The sequence below is a fragment of the Hyla sarda genome, chromosome 12 (genome assembly GCF_029499605.1).
Source record: "Hyla sarda isolate aHylSar1 chromosome 12, aHylSar1.hap1, whole genome shotgun sequence".
Classification (NCBI taxonomy): Eukaryota; Metazoa; Chordata; class Amphibia; order Anura; family Hylidae; genus Hyla; species Hyla sarda.
In genome coordinates this window covers 35,899,283-35,918,337 of record NC_079200.1, presented here as the reverse complement: position 1 = coordinate 35,918,337, position 19,055 = coordinate 35,899,283, and the positions used below count along the sequence as shown (strand labels likewise).

The following is a 19,055-nucleotide window of genomic DNA, read 5'->3' as shown; positions in this document are numbered from 1 at the left end:
TGTGCTTTATAAAGCTCTGCAATGGTGCATTACTTATAATAACTTGCTTGGGAAGATATATTTATCATCACATGAGGAAATGAAATAAATGATATTTTACTTAAATGGACACATGAGGCTATACACATGAGGCTGTGCCTTTTTACTCAAAGTTCAGTCAAAGGGCACAGCATCAAGACTACAACACGATGGAATGGAAGCCCAGCTATACAAAGGCCAGGCTTCCCTGATGGGCTGTAGTTTTTAAAGCCTGTGTGGCGGAAGCCTAGTATTTGATTTACTAGGTTTCTATTAAGTATGTTGCTGATGTACAGTTCTCTTAGGCTAAGTTTCCACTTGTTTTTTGTCCTGTGTTTTTTGTGTAAAATAAATAAAAACATTTAAAAAAAAAAAATAAATAAAAAAAACAGGAAAAACGCCAGTGCAATTTCCTGTGTTTGTCATTTTTTTCTGGTGTTTTTTCATGTGTGTGGACATTGCATTTTTCCAGCCTTTCCTGAGAACAGCCCCTTTTTTTCATAGGTGAAAAAAACGCCAAAAAACAAACAAAAAATGGTATGGGAGAAAAACGCTAAGATTTTGACTAAAACGCCATAGGCTTAACATGCTGCAATTTTGCAAAACTTCCAAGGAGCTAAAAAATGTCAAAAAAGAGTGAAAAAACGGCAAAAGGATTTAAAAAAAAAAAAACGTTAAACTTAAAAATGCCAAGTGAAAAAAGAATTTTGCAATTTTCATTGATTTACAGCTAACATCTGGCCACAGCATTTTTGACAGGAAAAAACAGCATGTGGCAGAGTTACCACTTTTTGCCAAAAAAAAAAAAAAAAATGGGAAACTCACAGAAGCCTGGCTTCCCTGTCCCTTCTCTGTGTCCAGCGAATGACGCAATGATGCAATGCTGTGGGGCTGGTATGCAAATATTTCCAGGGCTAGTTTTTATTCCCTGTCCGGCTCTGCCTGTTATAAAGCCGTCATTTTTATGGAATGAAAAGCAGGTTATGTAGTGGGGCCTTTTATTCGGTTTTTGGGACACCTTAAGTTTCAGGCGAGCCCAGATCAGCATAGATTCTGACGATAGCTTATCAATGGGCTTTAAAACTAGGTAACAGTCAGTCTGCAAGTCAGGCTGTAAGGAACCTGCACCATTGATAAGAGTTAGAATCTGGAGGTTTGCATCCTCAAAAAGGGGCACTATAAGGCTAAGTTTCCACTTGGTTTTTTTCTGGCAGTTTTTGGAATACTGCCGCTGCAGTTTTTGAGCCAAAGTCAGTGGATCCATGAGGGAGAAGTGTAAGTCCTTCCGTTATATGTCCTATTCCTTTTGAATACATTTCTAGCTTTGGCTCAAAAACTGCAATGGCAGAAATCCAAAAACTGCCAGAAATAAAACCAAGTGGAAACTTAGCCTAACCTGGGTGAATAACATATTTGATTACTGTTGTGTTGGGCGGCTGGTATCAAGCCACCTGTATAGACTGGGAGGTTTTATATGTATAGTTAGCGCTTGACAAGCAGGATTTATTTTGTGTGAAGGCTGTATTTATTTTGTTACTAAAAAATAAAGACAACAGGAGCCATATTTAAACATTACTCCTGTGTGTCTGTCTCTTACTGCTATCTTGCCACTATTTAGCTGGCTCTACAGAGATCTATCTATCTCATATCTATCTCTCACCTTTCTGTTCTCATCTGTTTTTTGGATGCCATGGAGGGGTCATACAGTATTTTAGGGGGGTCAGACCATGGCTCTGTTATGACAAAAATGTTGTCACAGGAATTATTGGTTGGGACAACAAAGATATTAGTTTGTGGTTGCAGGTCACTGCGTCGGTTTGAGTGGGTACCAGTGAGCAGTCCTTTCCGAGGGGAGAGAGAGAGTGTCAGGAGTTCAGGGCAATCTGGGTGCTCTAGATCTTTGCAGTAGGGGCTTTTTTTTTATTTTTTTCAACGAGGAAGGAACAAATTTTAAGCATAAGTGTTTGGGCTGTGGGTGAGCCCATGGGATGCTGCAATACTTTTAAGGAAGAACAAAAAAGTAGCATGGATAGTTTTGAAAAGGTGGTAACTCCTGTGTGGGTGGGAGAGATGAGGTCGTTCCTAAGTAAGTACCCTAATGGCTGCTCGCTTGTTGGAACTGGGTTTTACTGATGGTTTTCCGAATTCCGTTTGTAAAGGGAGGGGGTGTTTTTGTTTAGGAGGCATTCAGCACTAGCACATCCAGAAGTGGAGAGTAAGAAGTTGAGGAAAAAAAGTTGCATTGGGCAGGATGTATAAGCTATCTGCTGTTCCACTAGATGACAATTTATGGGGATCGCCTTTGGCTGAAAATGGACATTGAGGTGGTGTTTTGCTTGCTTTCTGTGCATTTGAGTTGTTTACACTTGTTAGGTGAATTTTGGGATAGTAGTTATTTTGTAGCGCATTTTTAGAATGGATGGTCCAGGTGTTGTTGAGTTTGTAGTAGTTTATCCATTATTTGGATGATTTCTTGTGTATTAGCCCTCCTGTTTCAAATGGGTGTTTTTGTTACATGCTATGGAGTAGGTGGCATCACATTTCAGGCTCGGGATAAGACGGATGGGCCCAGCATAGTTCTGAGTTTTTGGGGGATTGAGATAGATACAGTTTCAATGGAATTCAGCCTGCAGATTCATAAGTTGGTGGAGTTATGGGAATTAGATGCTAGGGCTAGGCGAAGCAAAAAAAAAAAAATCCAGTTGCAGGATCTTCAGTCGTTGCTGGGTAAATAAAATTTTACATGCCGGATCATGCCTATGGGGCATATTTTCTGTTGGAAATTAGCTTCGGCAACTGCTGGTTTAGTTTTTCCTTATCATTTTGTGCGACTCATTAGGGTGTTGAGGGATGATTTGAGGGTTTGGGCCTTATAGAGCATTACAATTGTTGGTCCTTGGTGATGGATTCTGGGATGGAAGTGTGAGATTTTGAGTTGTACACGGATGGACTGGGGGGGGGGGGTCATTTTGGGTCATTTTGTGAAGGCTCTTACGCGAAGTTGTGGCATGTGTTAACTAACTTGATTTTACGCTATTACACTATTTCTCACTGTGGTGGCCTTGTCCACTGTGACAATATACACTGCTCAAAAATAAATTTTTGTGGGATTTTGTTGTCAGAACATTCAACTATCAATGGAAATCAAATTTATCAACCCATGGAGGTCTGGATGTGGAGTCACACTCAAAATCAAAATGGAAAACCACACTGCAGGCTGATCCAAATTTATGTAATGTCCTTAAAACAAGTCACAATGAGGCTCAATAGTGTGTATGTGTGTGTGTGTGTGGCCTCCACGTGCCCGTATGACCTCCCTACAATGCCTGGAAATGCTCTTCCTCTTGCAGGAACTGCTGACATACTCCAGCCATATGAGGTCTAGCATTGTCTTGCATTAGAAGGAACCCAGGCCCACCGCACCAGCATATGGTCTCACAAGGGGTCTGAGGATCTCATCTCGGTACCTAATGGCAGTCAGGCTACCTCTGGCAAGCACATGGAGGGTTGTGCGGTACCCCCAAAGAAATGCCACCCCACACCATTACTGACCCACTGCCAAACCGGTCATGCTGGAGGATGTTGCAGGCAGCAGAACGTTCTCCACGGCGTCTCCAGACTCTTTTTACATCTAATCACATGTGCTCAGTGTGAACCTGCTTTTATCTGTGAAGAGCACAGGGCAAATTTGCCAATCTTGGGGTTCTCTGGCAAATGCCAAACATCTTGCCCGATGTTGGGCTGTAAGCACAACCCCCCCTGTGGATGTCGCGCCCTCATACCACCCTCATGGGGTCCGTTTCTGACCGTTTGAGTGGACACATGCACATATGTGGTCATTGTGCAGGGCTCAGGCAGTGCTCCTCCTGCTCCTCCTTGCACAGAGGTGGAGGTAGCGGTCCTGCTGCTGGGTTGTTGCCCTCCTAGGGCCTCCTCTACATCTCCTGATGTACTGGCCTGTCTCCTGGTAGTGCCTCCATGCTCTGGACACTACGCTGACAGACACAGCAAACCTTCTTTCCACAGCTCGCATTGATGTGCCATCCTGGATGAGCTGCGCTTGCCTGAGCCACTTGTGTGGGTTGTAGAACCTGTCTCATGCTACCACTAGAGTGAAAGCACCACCAGCATTCAAAAGTGACTAAAACATCAGCCAGGAAGCATAGGGACTGAGAAGTGGTCTGTGGTCATCATCTGCAGAACCACTCCTTTATTGGGGATGTCTTGCAAATTGCCAATAATTTCCACCTGTTGTCTGTTCCATTTGCACAACAGCATGTGAAATTGATTGTCAATCAGTGTTGCTTCCTGAGTGGACAGTGTGATTTCACAGAAGTGTGATTAACTTGGAGTTACATTGTGTTGTTTAAAGGAGACCTATTGGATTGAAAATTTTATCCCCTATCCGAAGGATAGGGGATAAGTTTCAGATCGCGGGAGGCCCGACCGCTGGGGCCCCCACGATCTCCCGTACGGGGCCGCGGCTCTCTGCATAGAGAGCGCGTGTCGACCACCGCACGAAGCAGCAGCCGACATGCCCCCTCCATTTACTGCTATGGGAGAGCCGAAGCGCTGCCTTCGGCAATTTCCGGCTCTCCCATAGCAGTGTACGGAGGGGGCGTGTCGGCCGCTGCTTCGTGCAGTGGTCAACACGCCCTCTCTAACCAGAGAGCCGGGGCCCCGTACGGGAGATCGTGGGGGGGCCCAGCGAGCGGACCCCCCACGATCTGAAACTTATCCCCTATCCTTAGGATAGGGGATACATTTTTCAATCCCGTAGTTCTCCTTTAAGTGTTCCCTTTATTTTTTTACAGCAGTGTAGGAGTGGTTATGGCAGTCCAAAAATGTGTCAGTATCGTCACCCCTGGTGGGGCACCTATTGCAGCACCTTGATTTAATGTGTTAATCTTTAAATGTATGAATTGTTGCAGTGCATGTACCTGGGGTGAAGAATGGACCTCCTTGTAGCCAGAGGAGTTGTGGGAGCTGTCATTTCAGCAGCAAATGCACTGATTGTGTTGTTGTTGGTGAATAATACCTGGTTCTCTTACTTGGCAGCAGTGGAGTGGTGCAATTGTCTTGAGTAACATAGTGGAGGTGGATGTTCAGTTATTGTTTTTTGGGTCGTTGCAGGGAGGAGGGTTGGTTGGTCCTGAGGGTGAACAAGTTAGTGACCAGCAGTTTCAATGGTTGTCATGCTTAGAGTTTTGGAGGGTGTTACAAAATCATTCCTGGTTCAGCAAGCGCTGAGGGGTTACAGAAAAGGATGATGTCCTTGGAGTTGGTAAGTTCTCAGCTGCAGGGGGTTTGTGCTACAGAAAGGGAAGAGATTTTATTTTGATTGACTTTTGCGATTGCATTTTTTTGGGGCATTGTGACTGGGGTTGCAGGTGAGTCAGTCTACACAGTAGGCAGGTGGGTTGTGGTGTTATGATGTGGATTTATTTAGGGATTGGGTGGAGTTGCACTAAGGGCCAGTTTGGAAGGGGTAGGCGGGGGGTGTTGTTTAAAGTTTGGGGGGATGACGTGTCCGGTGCGTTGGTTGCAGGGGGATTAATAAGGCATGCATCAAGGTCAATCGAGCTATGGGGAAGTTTATGGCTCAAAAAGGGGCGTTCTGGATGTGTGATGGCATCCACCTGAATGCTATAAGTAACAATTTGTGGTTCGAGGCAGCCTCATTATGTAAATAACAATAAGTTCTGAATACTAAATGAGGTCAAAACATCAAAAAACAACTAAACGAAAAAATGCGCTTCACGAAACCAAACTAAATGAATAGTACCACATTTTTACACATTGCACATATATATTCCAATGGACTAGGGCAGGGTAAAATTCTAATCCTGGACTTTGTGAACCTTGTGAACTGGGTTGGGGAAATCTATACAAGATTACATATAATCCCCATACTAAAATATGTCTGGTTTATTTGAAAAATGCTAGAAATTGGCACACTATGGATCCTCTAGAAAGTCATACAATATCTATTAGCTGCTGGAGAGCAAAAAGTCCTTATACTTGTACCAAGGCACCTGCCTGGCCTGCACATCATCCACTGCCAAAATTGGACACTGTTTTAGGAATGGACAATTTTTTGGGTTGAAATGAATTTGCACTGCACTGCTAAGCAGATCATATCTTCAGAGGTGAAACTCTTAATTGTCTTAAAATTTAGTTTAATATTTCTCAGCTAAGTTTCAGTGCTTTTACCACTGGATACTTACTGTATTGATTTTTGATGAGAGAGGGAAGCCAGCTACTTCTTGCTTCCGAGGGCCAACTCTTGGGTCTGTCTGGGATGACACTGATTTGGTCATTTATTCTCTGATACCAGAAATTCTTGACACGTAGATTCAGCGAAGCGTCTCTCTGCACACTAAACAGGATGAGACAGGAAGGTGGACAACCATGTGAATGACAGAGTGATGGAGGAACCAGCCCATGAGAGATAAAAATGGCTGACAGCTGCTAACAAGAAGTGAACACAGACAAAGTCTAACAGCTATGAATATAAAAACTGAGCACAGTTACTGGACCTAAGGATTCAGGAGCACTGTCAACTATTCAATATTTTCTATCTACTTTAACCATGTAAGAGAATATTTGGTAATCCAATAACACATACTGCCTCTGGCCTGAAATGGGAGAACAAAGAAAATTCCTTACTTTTTTGCCAAAAGCCCCAAACAATAATGTGTACCCAGTATATGCCCCAGGGCTTTACATGTACTGACTGTGTGGTCAGATGGTGGTGTGTGTATTGTGTGAACACAAGACATTGACTATAAATATAAAGGGTGCAGGATCAGCCTCCACTACACATCAAAATGAAGACCATTATTGTCCTTATCCTCGCAGCTCTGACAACTACAACTACCAGCCAGGCATCCAACCGCTGCATATGGCTTAATGCATTAAAAAGAAATAACTTGGATAACACCATGGTGTCAAATCGTAAGCATATCTTATCTATCTCATATCTATTTATCTATCTCTCTCATGTAGGCAGCAGAGTTCTCCCACAGTAGGTGTAGGCAGCAGAGTTCTCCCACAGTAGGTGTAGGCAGCAGAGTTCTCCCGCAGTAGGTATAGGCAGCAGAGTTCTCCCACAGTAGGTGTAGGCAGCAGAGTTCTCCCACAGTAGGTATAGGCAGCAGAGTTAGACAGGCAGTGGCCAGCCCGTGCTACTTTTTACATTGGGCAGCGAAGCATGGGCCGGCGCTGCCGGCCCACAGGGCGGGTGGCATGCCGGGGATTTTCCCGGTATTCTGGTACCCCAGTCCGGCCCTCTATCTATCAAAAAGATTCAGCAGCACTTTCAATGGAAGTAACATACAATATATTCAGCATATAATATTTACAGCAACAATGTTTTGGTTGCCTCATGCCCCCATTTCCAATCCTGAAGCCGCAGGTTTTTCACTTCCATCAAAAGTACTTCTGAATCTTTTTTCTATTGTCGACATGGAAAATCTGTGCTCCGGATCTTATCAGCCTGCACCCCTTATCTTTTACTCTGGTTGTGCTGCTCTTGTGGAGTTTTTTTTTCTATCTATCTCATGTCTATCAGCTATCTGTCTATTACATAGTTTTTAAGGTTAAAAAAACACAAGAGTCTATCAAGTTGTACCTAAAACCCTACTGTGTTGATCCAGAGGAAGGCAAAACACCCCTATAAGGCTGATGCCAATTGCCCCATGACAGAGGAAAAATTCCTTTCCAGGCACCCTTAAACTTGTTTATTGAGTCAGACATCACAGCATCATGTTGCAGAGAGTTCTATAGTCTTACTGCTCTTACAGTAAAGAATCTCGGTCTGTGATGATGGTGAAACAGTCTTTCCTCTAGTTGTAGAGGATGCCCCCTTGTCATGGTTACCAACCTAGGTATAAAAATATCACTAGAAAGATCTCTATACTGTCCATTCATATATTTGTACATTGTAATCATATCACCTTTTCTTCAAACTAAATAACCCAAGCTTGATAACCTGTCTTGGTCCTGTAGTCCTCCCATACCATTAATTATCTTTGTTGCCCTCCTCTGCACCCTCTCCAGTTCTGCCGTGTCCTTTATATATACAGATGCCCAGAATTGGACACAATACTCCATATGTGGTCTTACTAGTGATTTATACAGAGACAAAACTATGTCCTTGTCGCAAGCCTCTGGGCCTCTATTGATATATTCTACTTTGTTAGCCTTGACAGCAGCTGCCTGGCACTGATCACTAAAGTAGAGTTTACTGTCCAGTACCCTCGAGTCCTTAGCACATACATTTTGGTTTTATGGCACAAGTGCATAACATTATATTTATCCACATTAAACTTTACCCAGTTTAGTGTTATCTTCATATATAGAAAATCTACTCTGTAATCCTTCTACAAGGTCATTAATAAACATATTGAAAAGAAGTGGACCCAGTACTGCCCCCTGTGGTACCCCACTAATAACTGTAACCAAACTAGAGTGAATTCATTTTTACCCACCCTCTGCTTTCTGTCCCTAAACCAGTTGCTAACTCATTTGCATATATCCTCCCCTAGTCCCAGCATTTCTCACCTCTAAACTTCACTACTCTTGGTATGGTGTTTGGAGGAAAAATTGCATTGCACATCACTCTAAAAACACTATATCAACAGTAAAGTTTGCAGGTGGGAACATCATGGTGTGGGTCGGCTTTTCAGTAAATGGTACTGGAAAACTTTAAATAAATAAAGGAAGGATAAATGGGCAAATTTAGTGAGACATTCCTGACATCTACCAGGAGGATGAAGATGGAAAGGGGGCCGACATTTCAGCAAGACAATGATCCCAAACAAACAGCCAAGGAAACTCTCAAATGGTTTCAAAAATAGAAAATAAAGCTGCTAGAATGGACCAGCCAATCACTTGACCTATATCATTAAAAATCTTTAGAAATAACTGAAGACTATGATTCATAGAAGAGGCCCACAGAATCTTCATGATTTTTGTTTGTGTTGAAGAATGGGCTAAAATCACGCCAGAACAATGCATGCCACTTGTTTCTCCATACAGGAGATGTCTTGAAGAAGTCATTACCAACAAAGAGTATTGTACAAAGTATTAAATAAATATCAGTAAGTGTGTTTAAAGGGGTAGGAAATGACATGTCTGATTGCGGAGGTCCAACCACTGGGGACCCCCACAATCTCCGCTGGAGCACTCCAGTCATCCGATGCATCGAGAGAACTCCATGCACCGGTTCCCTGCGATCAAACATGTTATTCCCTATCCTTTGCATAGCGGATAACATGTCTAGGGGTGGAGTACACCTTTAACACTTTTTTCCCCTGTGTCATTTCACATTACTAAACATAACTTAATTTCTGGGCTTATTTGTTTTGTTTTCTTTGTATGTATGAATTACCAACATCCAGTGAAAATTTCACATCAATACTTATTTCCCCCGATGCAGCAAATTATAGAATTATGCAAGTAAAATGCACCCATGTTTCTCCATTCTTTTTTTGCAGTCATGTGCATAGCCGACCATGCCAGTGGGTTCGATAAAAATCATAAACATACTGATGAGCACCATGGTGTCTTCCAGGTCAGCGCCCTCAAGTGGTGCCAATACCCTAAATACTCAGGCCAGAATCTTTGCCATATGCCATGTTCAGGTAAGTATTTTTTTCCATATTTCAGCCTCTTTGAGGTGCGTTCATACTATTTAATTTCCGCGAGCCAAATTCAGGGCAGTGAACTTTAACATCAGTTTGAGTGGGTCTTCCGCGAGACCCGTTCACACTGAGCAATTTCAGTGGCGGACAATTCCACCGCTAAAATTGTTCAGCGCAAAAAAGGAACATCCTCATTCTTTGCACAGAAATCCGTCAATGGTGACGACGCAGTGCCGCATGGCGGCTGCCAGATCTGAATCACCTCCACAGAATTCTGCGACATTTACTCAGTATGAACGCACCCTAAAGCTTGCAATTAGACTAGTTTTCCATAACTTCATTCCTTGCGTGCCAATAAATTTAGAATGTTCTTGTTTGATATGCAAATATATTAAAATATAAATCTATAGCTCTGTCTTACAATGTTCTCTTCTCTTGTATAGCCTTACACGACCAAAACCTAAATGATGATATCCAATGTGCTGTCACAATTATAAAAAAACAGGGATATACTTCCTGGTAGGTTTTACAGTAACTCAGTTTTTTTTACAGCATTATGGGGACTTTCTGCATACTCTGTATACAACTCATCTCACAATTAACCTTTCATAGTCTAGGATGTCAGGGGTGGACAAAGGTTAAGTCATACTGTTAGTATTTTCCACCATGACATTTTTCTATACATACCAAAAAGGTGTGGTTGGTGAGGAAGCAAGATTTAGGTGTCCAGTTATTGTAAAATATAGATATTTTACAGACCAACTTCACAGTAAAACAAATCCAGAATGCTGGGTAGAAGGTAACACACAGTGAAGAGCTCACAGTACTTCTCTAGCGTTCCCAGTGTCTGGTAAAAAATAAAATAAAAAAAACATATTCCAGACATGAGGAGAAGTAGCAGATGTCACTTAGCTGCTGTATTTACTAATTTTTTAAATATATTTAGGTCCATTGCCAGCTCCCTCTGTCAGCAACCAGGACCGGTGGCCAATGCTGGACATTGCCGATTGGACTGATGTCTGGCATGAACCCTTAAGACGCCACAATCAACTTTTATTGCAGAGTCTAAAGGGTTCATGGCAGACATCAGCCCAATTGGTGATGTCCAGCGTTAGCCTCAGGTCCTGGTTGCTGATAGACGAAATTGCGGCATCTAGATCAGCTAAGAGGATGGCTGGAGGTCTCTTACCTAACTCCCAGCTGTCTGATTGGCGCTCCAAGGCTCCAGTAGGCCATGGCAGGCTAAAGCAATGAAGTTCCGATAACACTGATCAATGCTGTGCAATGGAATAGCATTTAACAGTGTATGCAATGGGAAGACTGCAAGTAATGGTCTCCTATAAAAAAATAAAGATGAAAAAATAGTTGATCAATGTGATCAATCCCTTCCCTAATAAAAGTTTGAATCATCCCCTTTTCCTATTTTTTAAATAAAATATTGTAAACCAAAATAAACATACTTGGTGCCACCACGCTCGTAAATGTCCAAGGTTTTAAAATATAACATTAATTAAACTGCACGGTAAATCTGTACTTGTAAAAAAAAAAAAAAGGTCCACTCATATCATAAAAAAAGGAATAAAAAGCGATCAAAAAGTCACATCACTACAAAAATGCTACTGAAAAAAAAAACCTACATTTCATGGCACAAAAAATGAGCCCTCATGGGAAAAAAAAAAGTTATAGGGGTCAGAAGAGGACAATTTTAAGCATACTAATTTACACACAAAAAGTTCTAATTTTTAAGTAGTAAAATAAAACCTATAGAAATTGGGTATTTTAATTGTATAGACTTACAGAACAAAGATAATGTATCATTTTTACCAAAATTGAACTGAATACAAATAGAAGCCCTCAAAGGTTTGAATTTTTTTTTTTAAGGGGTTATCCACCATAAGGTGATTTTAGTACGTACCTGGCAGACAGTAATGGACAGGCTTAGGATGGATCTGCGCTTGTCTTGGGGCCAGTGGCGTCTCCAGCATTCATATTTAGGGGGGGCACATGGGGGGCCAGTGACAAAAGTGGGGGGCAATTTTTAAACGTGTGTGTGTATATATATATATATATATATATATATATATATATATATATATATATATATATATATACATATATATACACACACACACACACACACACACACATATATATATATATATATATATATACACAATGATTTTTTTTCCGTTTTTGCCATAGATTTTTGGGTAAATGACTGATGTCATTATAAAGAAGAATTGGTGGCGCAAAAAATAAGCCATCATATGGATTTTTAGGTGCAAAAAATTGAAAGGGTTATGATTTTTAAAAGGTGAGGAGGAAAAAACAAAAGTGGAAAAACGCTCGGTCCTTAAGGCGTTAAAACTTTTGGACACTACCATCAACTTTGATAGCGGCATCTAAAGTGTTAATGTCGGACATCAGCCTGATTGGTGATGTCTGGCATTAGCCGAGGGTTCTAGCTAATGATTTATACAACACAGTGGGAGCAGGCACTGTGCGTACACATACGCCTTGTGTCCTTAGGTCTCATTTACACGGATGGATCCTCAGCATATTTTACGCTGCAGATCCCCCGACAATGGACCCTACATTGCTGCCTCCATCTGTGCTGCTCAGAACAGCAATCCGCCACTACGAGCAGACACGCTTTGATGTGTATACTCGCACACATCGCGGCTGCTCTCGGCCTAGCTCAGAGAGCAGGAGCGGCCATGATGTGCGCGAGTATACACATCAAAGCGTGTCTGCTCGTAGTGGCGGATTGCTGTTATGAGCAGGCACAGATGGAGGCAGCACTGTAGGGTCCATTGTCAGTGGATCTGCAGCATAAGGGTGCGTTCACACGGGGGTACTTGTCAGCGGATCCGCTGACAAAGGCCGCTAAAGTGCTGCCCTCTTTGTGCCTGCTAATAGCGGCAATCCGCCGCTATCAGCAGACACACTGTGATGTGCGAGTCGCAGTGTATCCGCACATCCCGGCCGCTCCCCCGGCTCCCTGAGCTACACAGAGAGCGGCCGCGATGTGTGTGAGTACACTGCAGGGTAACTCGCACATCGCAGTGTGTCTGCTGGTAGCGGCGGATTGCCGCTATTAGCAGGCACAAAGAGGGCAGCACTTTAGGGGCCTTTGTCAGCGGATCCGCAGCTGCGGATCCGCTGACTAATACGCCCGTGTGAACGCACCCTAAAATACACTGTGGATCCACCCCTGAATGAGCCCTTAGGGTACGTTCACACGTACAGGATCTGCTGTATATTTTCTGCAGCTGATTTTGCTACCTATTCAAGCTAATGGGTTGCAAAATCAGCTGCACAAAATATGCAGCAGATCCTGTACATGTGAATGTACCCTTAAGGGGTTAATGATAATCTAGCAGTGTGTTCACATGTTGTCCTTCCAGAGGGGTCACTTTCCCTCCTCCAGTGTCCACATGTCACCAACAGGTCACATTACCAGAACAATTTATGGAAAAATCACGGCAAAAATTGCGCTGTTTTACCGCGATTTACGAAAAATCGCGGTAAAAGCGCACAATTTTTGCCGCGATTTTTCCCAAAAATTGTTGTGATAATGTGGCCTGTTGGTGACCTGTGGACACTGGAGGAGGGAAAGTGACCCCTCTGGACTGCTACTATACACATTACTCAGCCCCAGGATAGACTGCTGAACAGGGGGGAGAGAGGGAGGACACGGGACATCACTCACCTCACATGAAGCGGTGGCTCTGCTGTGTGACCTGTCAGCTCTCGGCCCGTCCTCTCCTGTGCTGGGGGCGGAGCCATCAATGTATCGGGACATCCCTATTTATTTTAAATTGGGGGGGCCAAAGGGGGGGCACGGCCTGATCTAGGGGGGGCCATGGCCCCCTCTGCCCCCCCCCCCCCTAGCGACGCCACTGCTTGGGGCTAAATGGCTATGTTGTGAGATTACCATAACACTGTGGCTAGCTTTTTGTGAACTGGTATTTCCTGTTTTAGTTTTCTTCTTTTGCCTACAAATTGCACAATTCTATTTTCCTCTCTCCCACACATCAGCCCCCCCCCCCACTCACTGAAACATAAATGAGCTGCATCCATTCAAAAGACCTGTGGTTTTCAATCAGGGTGCCTACAGCTGTTGCTTTAGTTGCAGATTGATCTCTCTCCCACCAAGCGATCGCTCCACCCATAGAAGCAGAAAGGCTCCCTGTCATCAGCTGATTCATTAGTCAGATCTCAGCTGCATTGCAACCTGGGAAAACAGTCATTTTGTATCTTGTTAAAAATAAATATTGGGATGAAAATCACATAGGAATTGTGAGAAAACCGTCACACACACACACACACACACACACACACACACAGTATTATGAACTACACTAATTTTACAGCCCCTGTAGCATAGTCAAATAAAAAAAAAATCCTGGAATACCCCTTTAATGTTGCCCCACAAATTTTTTTTTTTTTTTTTTTACCATAGATTTTGTGGTTAAAAAAAAAATTGTCATTGCAATATACAATCAGTGGCTCAAAAAAACAAGATAGGTCTGTTGATGGAAATGTAAAGCATTATGATTTTTAGAGAGGGAAGGAGGAAAAAGTGCAAAAATAATAAAAACCTGTTGTCCTTATTGATTAGTTATGGATTAATATTTTTAAGGTGTGAAAATGCCTCCAACAAAATGTAATGCTGTAGGTGAAGTCAAATCAAAGGCAATAAAAATGATAGGACTACATTGCTATTCCTCTCCCACAAGGAAGATTGGGCAATGCCGTGCACTCAGCTAGTGTGTGTATAAAAATATATTACACCTATGGGGAGATTTATCAAAACCTGTGCAGAGGAAAAGTTGTCCAGTTGCCCATAGCAGCCAGATTGATTCTTTCATTTTTCAGAGGCCTTTTTAAAGATGAAAGAAGCAAATAATCAATCTGGCTGCTATGGGCAACATTTTTTTTTCTTTTTAAATGAAAAATTAATTTTTAAAAGCAAAAAACAATTACAAAAATGTAATCCAGTATGGCTGCCATCATTAACAATCCAAAACTAGTTAAAAGGGGTACTCCGGTGAAAAACTTTTTTTTTTTTTTTTTTAAATCAACTGGTGCCATAAAGTTAAACAGATTTGTAAATTACTTCTATTAAAAAAATCTTAATCCTTCCTGTACTTATCAGCTGCTGAATACTACAGTGGAAATTATTTTCCGTTTGAAACACAGAGCTGTCTGCTGACATCATGAGCACAGTGCTCTCTGCTGACATCTCTGTCCATTTTAGGAACTGTCCAGGGTAAAAGGAAATCCCCATAGCAAACATATGCTGTTCTGGACAGTTCATAAAATGGACAGAGATGTCAGCAGAGAGCACTGTGCTCGTGAGGTCAGCAGACAGTTCTGTGTTTCAAAAAGAAAAGAATTTCCGCTGTAATATTCAGCAGCTAATAAGTACAGGAAGGATTAAGATTTTTTAATAGATGTAATTTACAAATCTGTTTAACTTTCTGGCACCAGTTGAGATATATATATATATAAATAAATAAAAAATAAAACGTTTTTCACCGGAGTACCCCTTTAACTTTACCTCTGGACAGGTTTTGATAAATCTCCCCCATAGTGAATTATTAGGCTTCTTTCACACTGCCATTAGGACACGGCAGTGTGATGGCTGTAGCGGGAGCCCGGGGGAATAGTGGTAGAAAAATTACTGCATTTGCCGTTTTTTTTTCTCTTCCTAATCCTGCTTCAAAATAACTGTGCCCGAAGGATCCCTTTATAGTAAATGGGATCCATCAGGACCGGTTATTGCCCATTGTGCCCCGTCCCGAGGCTGGAAAAAAAATAAAGAGCCGAATGGCTGTTTAAGGTTGGGGCACAGTGGAAGTGTGAAAGAAACCTTAGTAAATCTAATACACCTGTCTATGCCATTGGTCAATAAACAATTATGAAAGAAAGGTATAGCTAAATACTCAATTCTGTACAGTAAAGGACATGACATAATTTTGACTTTTTTCTGGACATGTTTAGCTTATAGGGCAGGAGTTCCTCCCAGTCTATAAGCCAAATGTAGCGCACAAACATGATGTGAACAGAACCAAAGAATGCTAAACTAGTGCTAGAATAAAAAATTATAAAGGGATAATAAAAACAAAGCAAATATAGCAAATAAGAATGCTCAATGCTTGAGAAAGGTTACAATGGTTTGACCGAAACATTGCCAGCCTGTGCTGGAAAAAAATCTATATTCCATTCACTTCATCTGTGCGTGCTGTGGTGATTCTTCTTTGCTGTATACATTTGTGGCCCTGGAACCGGGACCCATTACCAATAGCACCCGAATGCTACTACTTCTTCAAGTCAGAGAGCTGCTTTTTCTCTTCTTGTTAGGATAATAAAAACATAGCTATTTTAGTCATTTTAGCTAGAGCTGATTTACTTAAATGGGGTTGAGCTGCAATACCAAACACAGTCCATGGACAAGGGTAGCACTGTTTCTTCTTATACCAGCCATTAACCCATTGGGTTCTATTGATACATTGTTTGCTTCATTCTTATATAGGGGTGTCTGGAAACAACACTGCGCCAAACGAAATCTTGAAGAATATCTAACATGTCCAGCGACTTGTTAACTTGATACAAAGTGAAGAAAACACCGAATGACTGATGAAATCTCTTGTGTATCTTCTATTTGAATCACTGATGTTCATCTTCTTAAATTGTCACAATAATCATCAGAAATATCTCTTAATCTACAAATCAATAAATTCTTTGGATTACAGAGATTCTGTGTTTGTCTATGGATTACAGCTATTTACATACAGCACCCTCTCCAGGGAAAATGTAGTACAGGTGAAACTCGAAAAATTTGAATATTGTGCAAAAGTCCATTGTATTTCATTAATGCAATTTAAAAGAAAAGGAAGCAGGAAGTGCTCCAAAATCTTTTGGGAGACAGATGCGTTGACCCTGGACTTAAAGGGGTACTCCGATTCTTACACATCTTATCCCCTATCCAAAAGGATAGGGGATAAGATGCCTGATCGCGGGCGTCCCGCAGCTGGGGACGCCTGCGATCATGCACGCGGCACCCCGTTTGTAATCAGTCACCGGAGTGTGTTCGCTCCGGGTCTGATTACGGTCGACCGCAGGGCCGGCGGTGTGTGACGTCACACCCCCGCCCCCGTGTGACATCACGCTCCGCCCCTCAATGCAAGCATATGGGAGGGGGCATGATAGCTATCACGCCCCCTCCCGTAGGCTTGCATTGAGGGGGCGGAGCGTGACGTCACACGGCCCTGCGGTTGACCGTAATCGGACCCGGAGCGAACACGCTTCGGGGACTGATTACAAACGGGGTGCCGCGTGCATGATCCCGGGCGTCCCCAGTTGATGGACCAACACCAGCAGATTAGAGATGTAGCGAATTGTTCACCGGCGAACAGTTCCCGGCGAATTTAGCATGTTCACGTTCGCCTCGCCGGGCGAACATATGTGAAGTTCGATCCGCACCCTATACTTTAACATTGCAGTAAACTTTGACCCTGTGAGTCAGAGTCAGCAGACACATTACAGCCAATCAGCAGCAGTCCCTCCATTCCAGATCCTCCTACCTCTTGCACGGACGCCATTTTACCCTCATTCGGCATGCTGCAGGCTTAGCAAGTGGAGGGTCAGAGAAGCTGCTCCTGCTGTATAGGGAAAGCGATAGCTAGGTTGCTGCTAGGTGGTGTATTCAGGGTCCAGTTTACTCCTAAAGCACTAGTGTAACATCTGCTTTAAGGACAGCACCCAAAAAAGCCCTTTTTAGGGCTGAAATATATCAGTCCGTGTGTCTTGCAACAGCTGGAGGCACCCTGGTTGGGAGGGAACCGCTGGTTAAAAGGGATACTCCAGAATAAAACTTAAGATCCTTCAAGCAACTAACTACTACAGTATTCAAAGGGCTGAAATTATATCAGTCCGTGTGTTTTGCAACAGCTGGAGGCACCCTGGTTGGGGACCACTGCTTAAAAGGGGAACTCTGCTGGCAAGCTTTTTTGCTCATTGTCACACTAGTGCAAATCACATTTGGTGTGATAGTTGTGCAAAAAAAAATAAAAAACTTTTTTGGCTGTTAAATAAAACCAGTCACTGTCAGTTCACGTCATAGTTGCCAGTTTTTTTTTTTGCCTGTAGGGCAAATTGTGTCTCCCTAGTGCAAATCACATTTGGTGTGACAGTTGTGCAAATTTAACCAAAGAAATGACAGGCAGAGGAAGACCACCCCGCAGGGGCCGTCGTGGTGCTGGGATTCCCTTTGGCCCTAGAATGGCCAGTGTTCAGAGGCCACGTACCCTGAACCCCCAAAGTTCTGAGGACTTAGTTGACTGACAATCACAAGACACCCAATCTACTACAGCTTCCGCTCAGAACCTTGACGCACCATCCTTCTCCTCCTCTAGCTTAGCTTCGGGCACCTCTCATGCTACCAGTTGCCCGCCTGCCGCCACCACCAACACTAGCACCACAGTAGCTTTACTTGATCCGTCAGAGGAGTTATTTACACATCAGTCTGAAGACATGAGTGATGCGCAACCATTATTGCCAGAGGATGTAGTTAACAGGGATATGTCTCAGTCAGGCAGCATTACACACATGGACGTACGGAGTGATGATGATGTTGTACCCGCTGCTGCTTCCTTTCTTGAGGTGTTACATAGCGGTGAAGGTGTTGATGATGACGATGTGTCCGTGGATGCCACGTGAGTGCCCGCTAGAAGAGATAAAGAGGGGGAAAGTTCAGATGAGGAGACAGAGAGGAGGAGGAGACAAGTTGGAAGCAGGGGCAGGTCGTCGCAAGGAGCTAGTGGCACAGTCAGACAGCATGCATCGGCACCCGGGGTCAGCCAGACGGGACGCCAATCAACGCATGCTGTTGCCACCACCAGAATGCCGCCATCGCAGAGCTCAGCAGTGCTGCATTTTTTGTGTGTGTCTGCCTCGGACAACAGCGAGGCAATTTGCCACCTGTGCCAGAAGAAACTGAGTCGTGGGAAGTCCAACACCCACCTAGGCACAACTGCTTTGCGAAGGCACATGATGTCACATCACAAACGCCTGTGGGATCAACATGTCAGTACAAGCAGCACACAAAGTCAAAGCCGCCATCCTCCTCCTGGTCCAGCATCTTCATCCAGGTCAACCACTGCTGCCCTCCTTGCCCCCTCTCAACCATCCGCCTCTCCGTCTCTCACCTTGAGCAGTTCCTGCTCATCTGCCCAGTCAGGTGTCTGTCAAGGAGATGTTTGAGCGCAAGACGCCAATGTCTTAAAGTCACCCCCTAGCCCGGCGTCTGACAGCTGGCTTGTCGGAACTGCTAGCCCGCCAGCTTTTACCATACAAGCTGGTGGAGTCTGAGGCGTTTAAAAA

General features: G+C 43.3%; 1 protein-coding gene across 2 annotated transcripts in view; it reads left to right on the top strand.

Moving 5' to 3' along the window:
• The window catches only part of LOC130296848 (lysozyme C, milk isozyme-like), a 53,996-nt gene extending 37,589 nt beyond the window's left edge, over positions 1 to 16,407 (top strand). For both annotated transcript variants that reach the window (XM_056548856.1, XM_056548857.1), the window contains exons 2-4: positions 9,519 to 9,665; positions 10,109 to 10,184; positions 16,207 to 16,407. In XM_056548856.1, the coding sequence (XP_056404831.1) occupies positions 9,521 to 9,665; positions 10,109 to 10,184; positions 16,207 to 16,276 (291 nt within the window). In that variant the 5' untranslated portion in view covers positions 9,519 to 9,520 and the 3' untranslated portion in view covers positions 16,277 to 16,407. The remainder of the gene's footprint in view (positions 1 to 9,518; positions 9,666 to 10,108; positions 10,185 to 16,206) is intronic.
• The last annotated feature ends 2,648 nt before the right edge of the window (positions 16,408 to 19,055 follow it).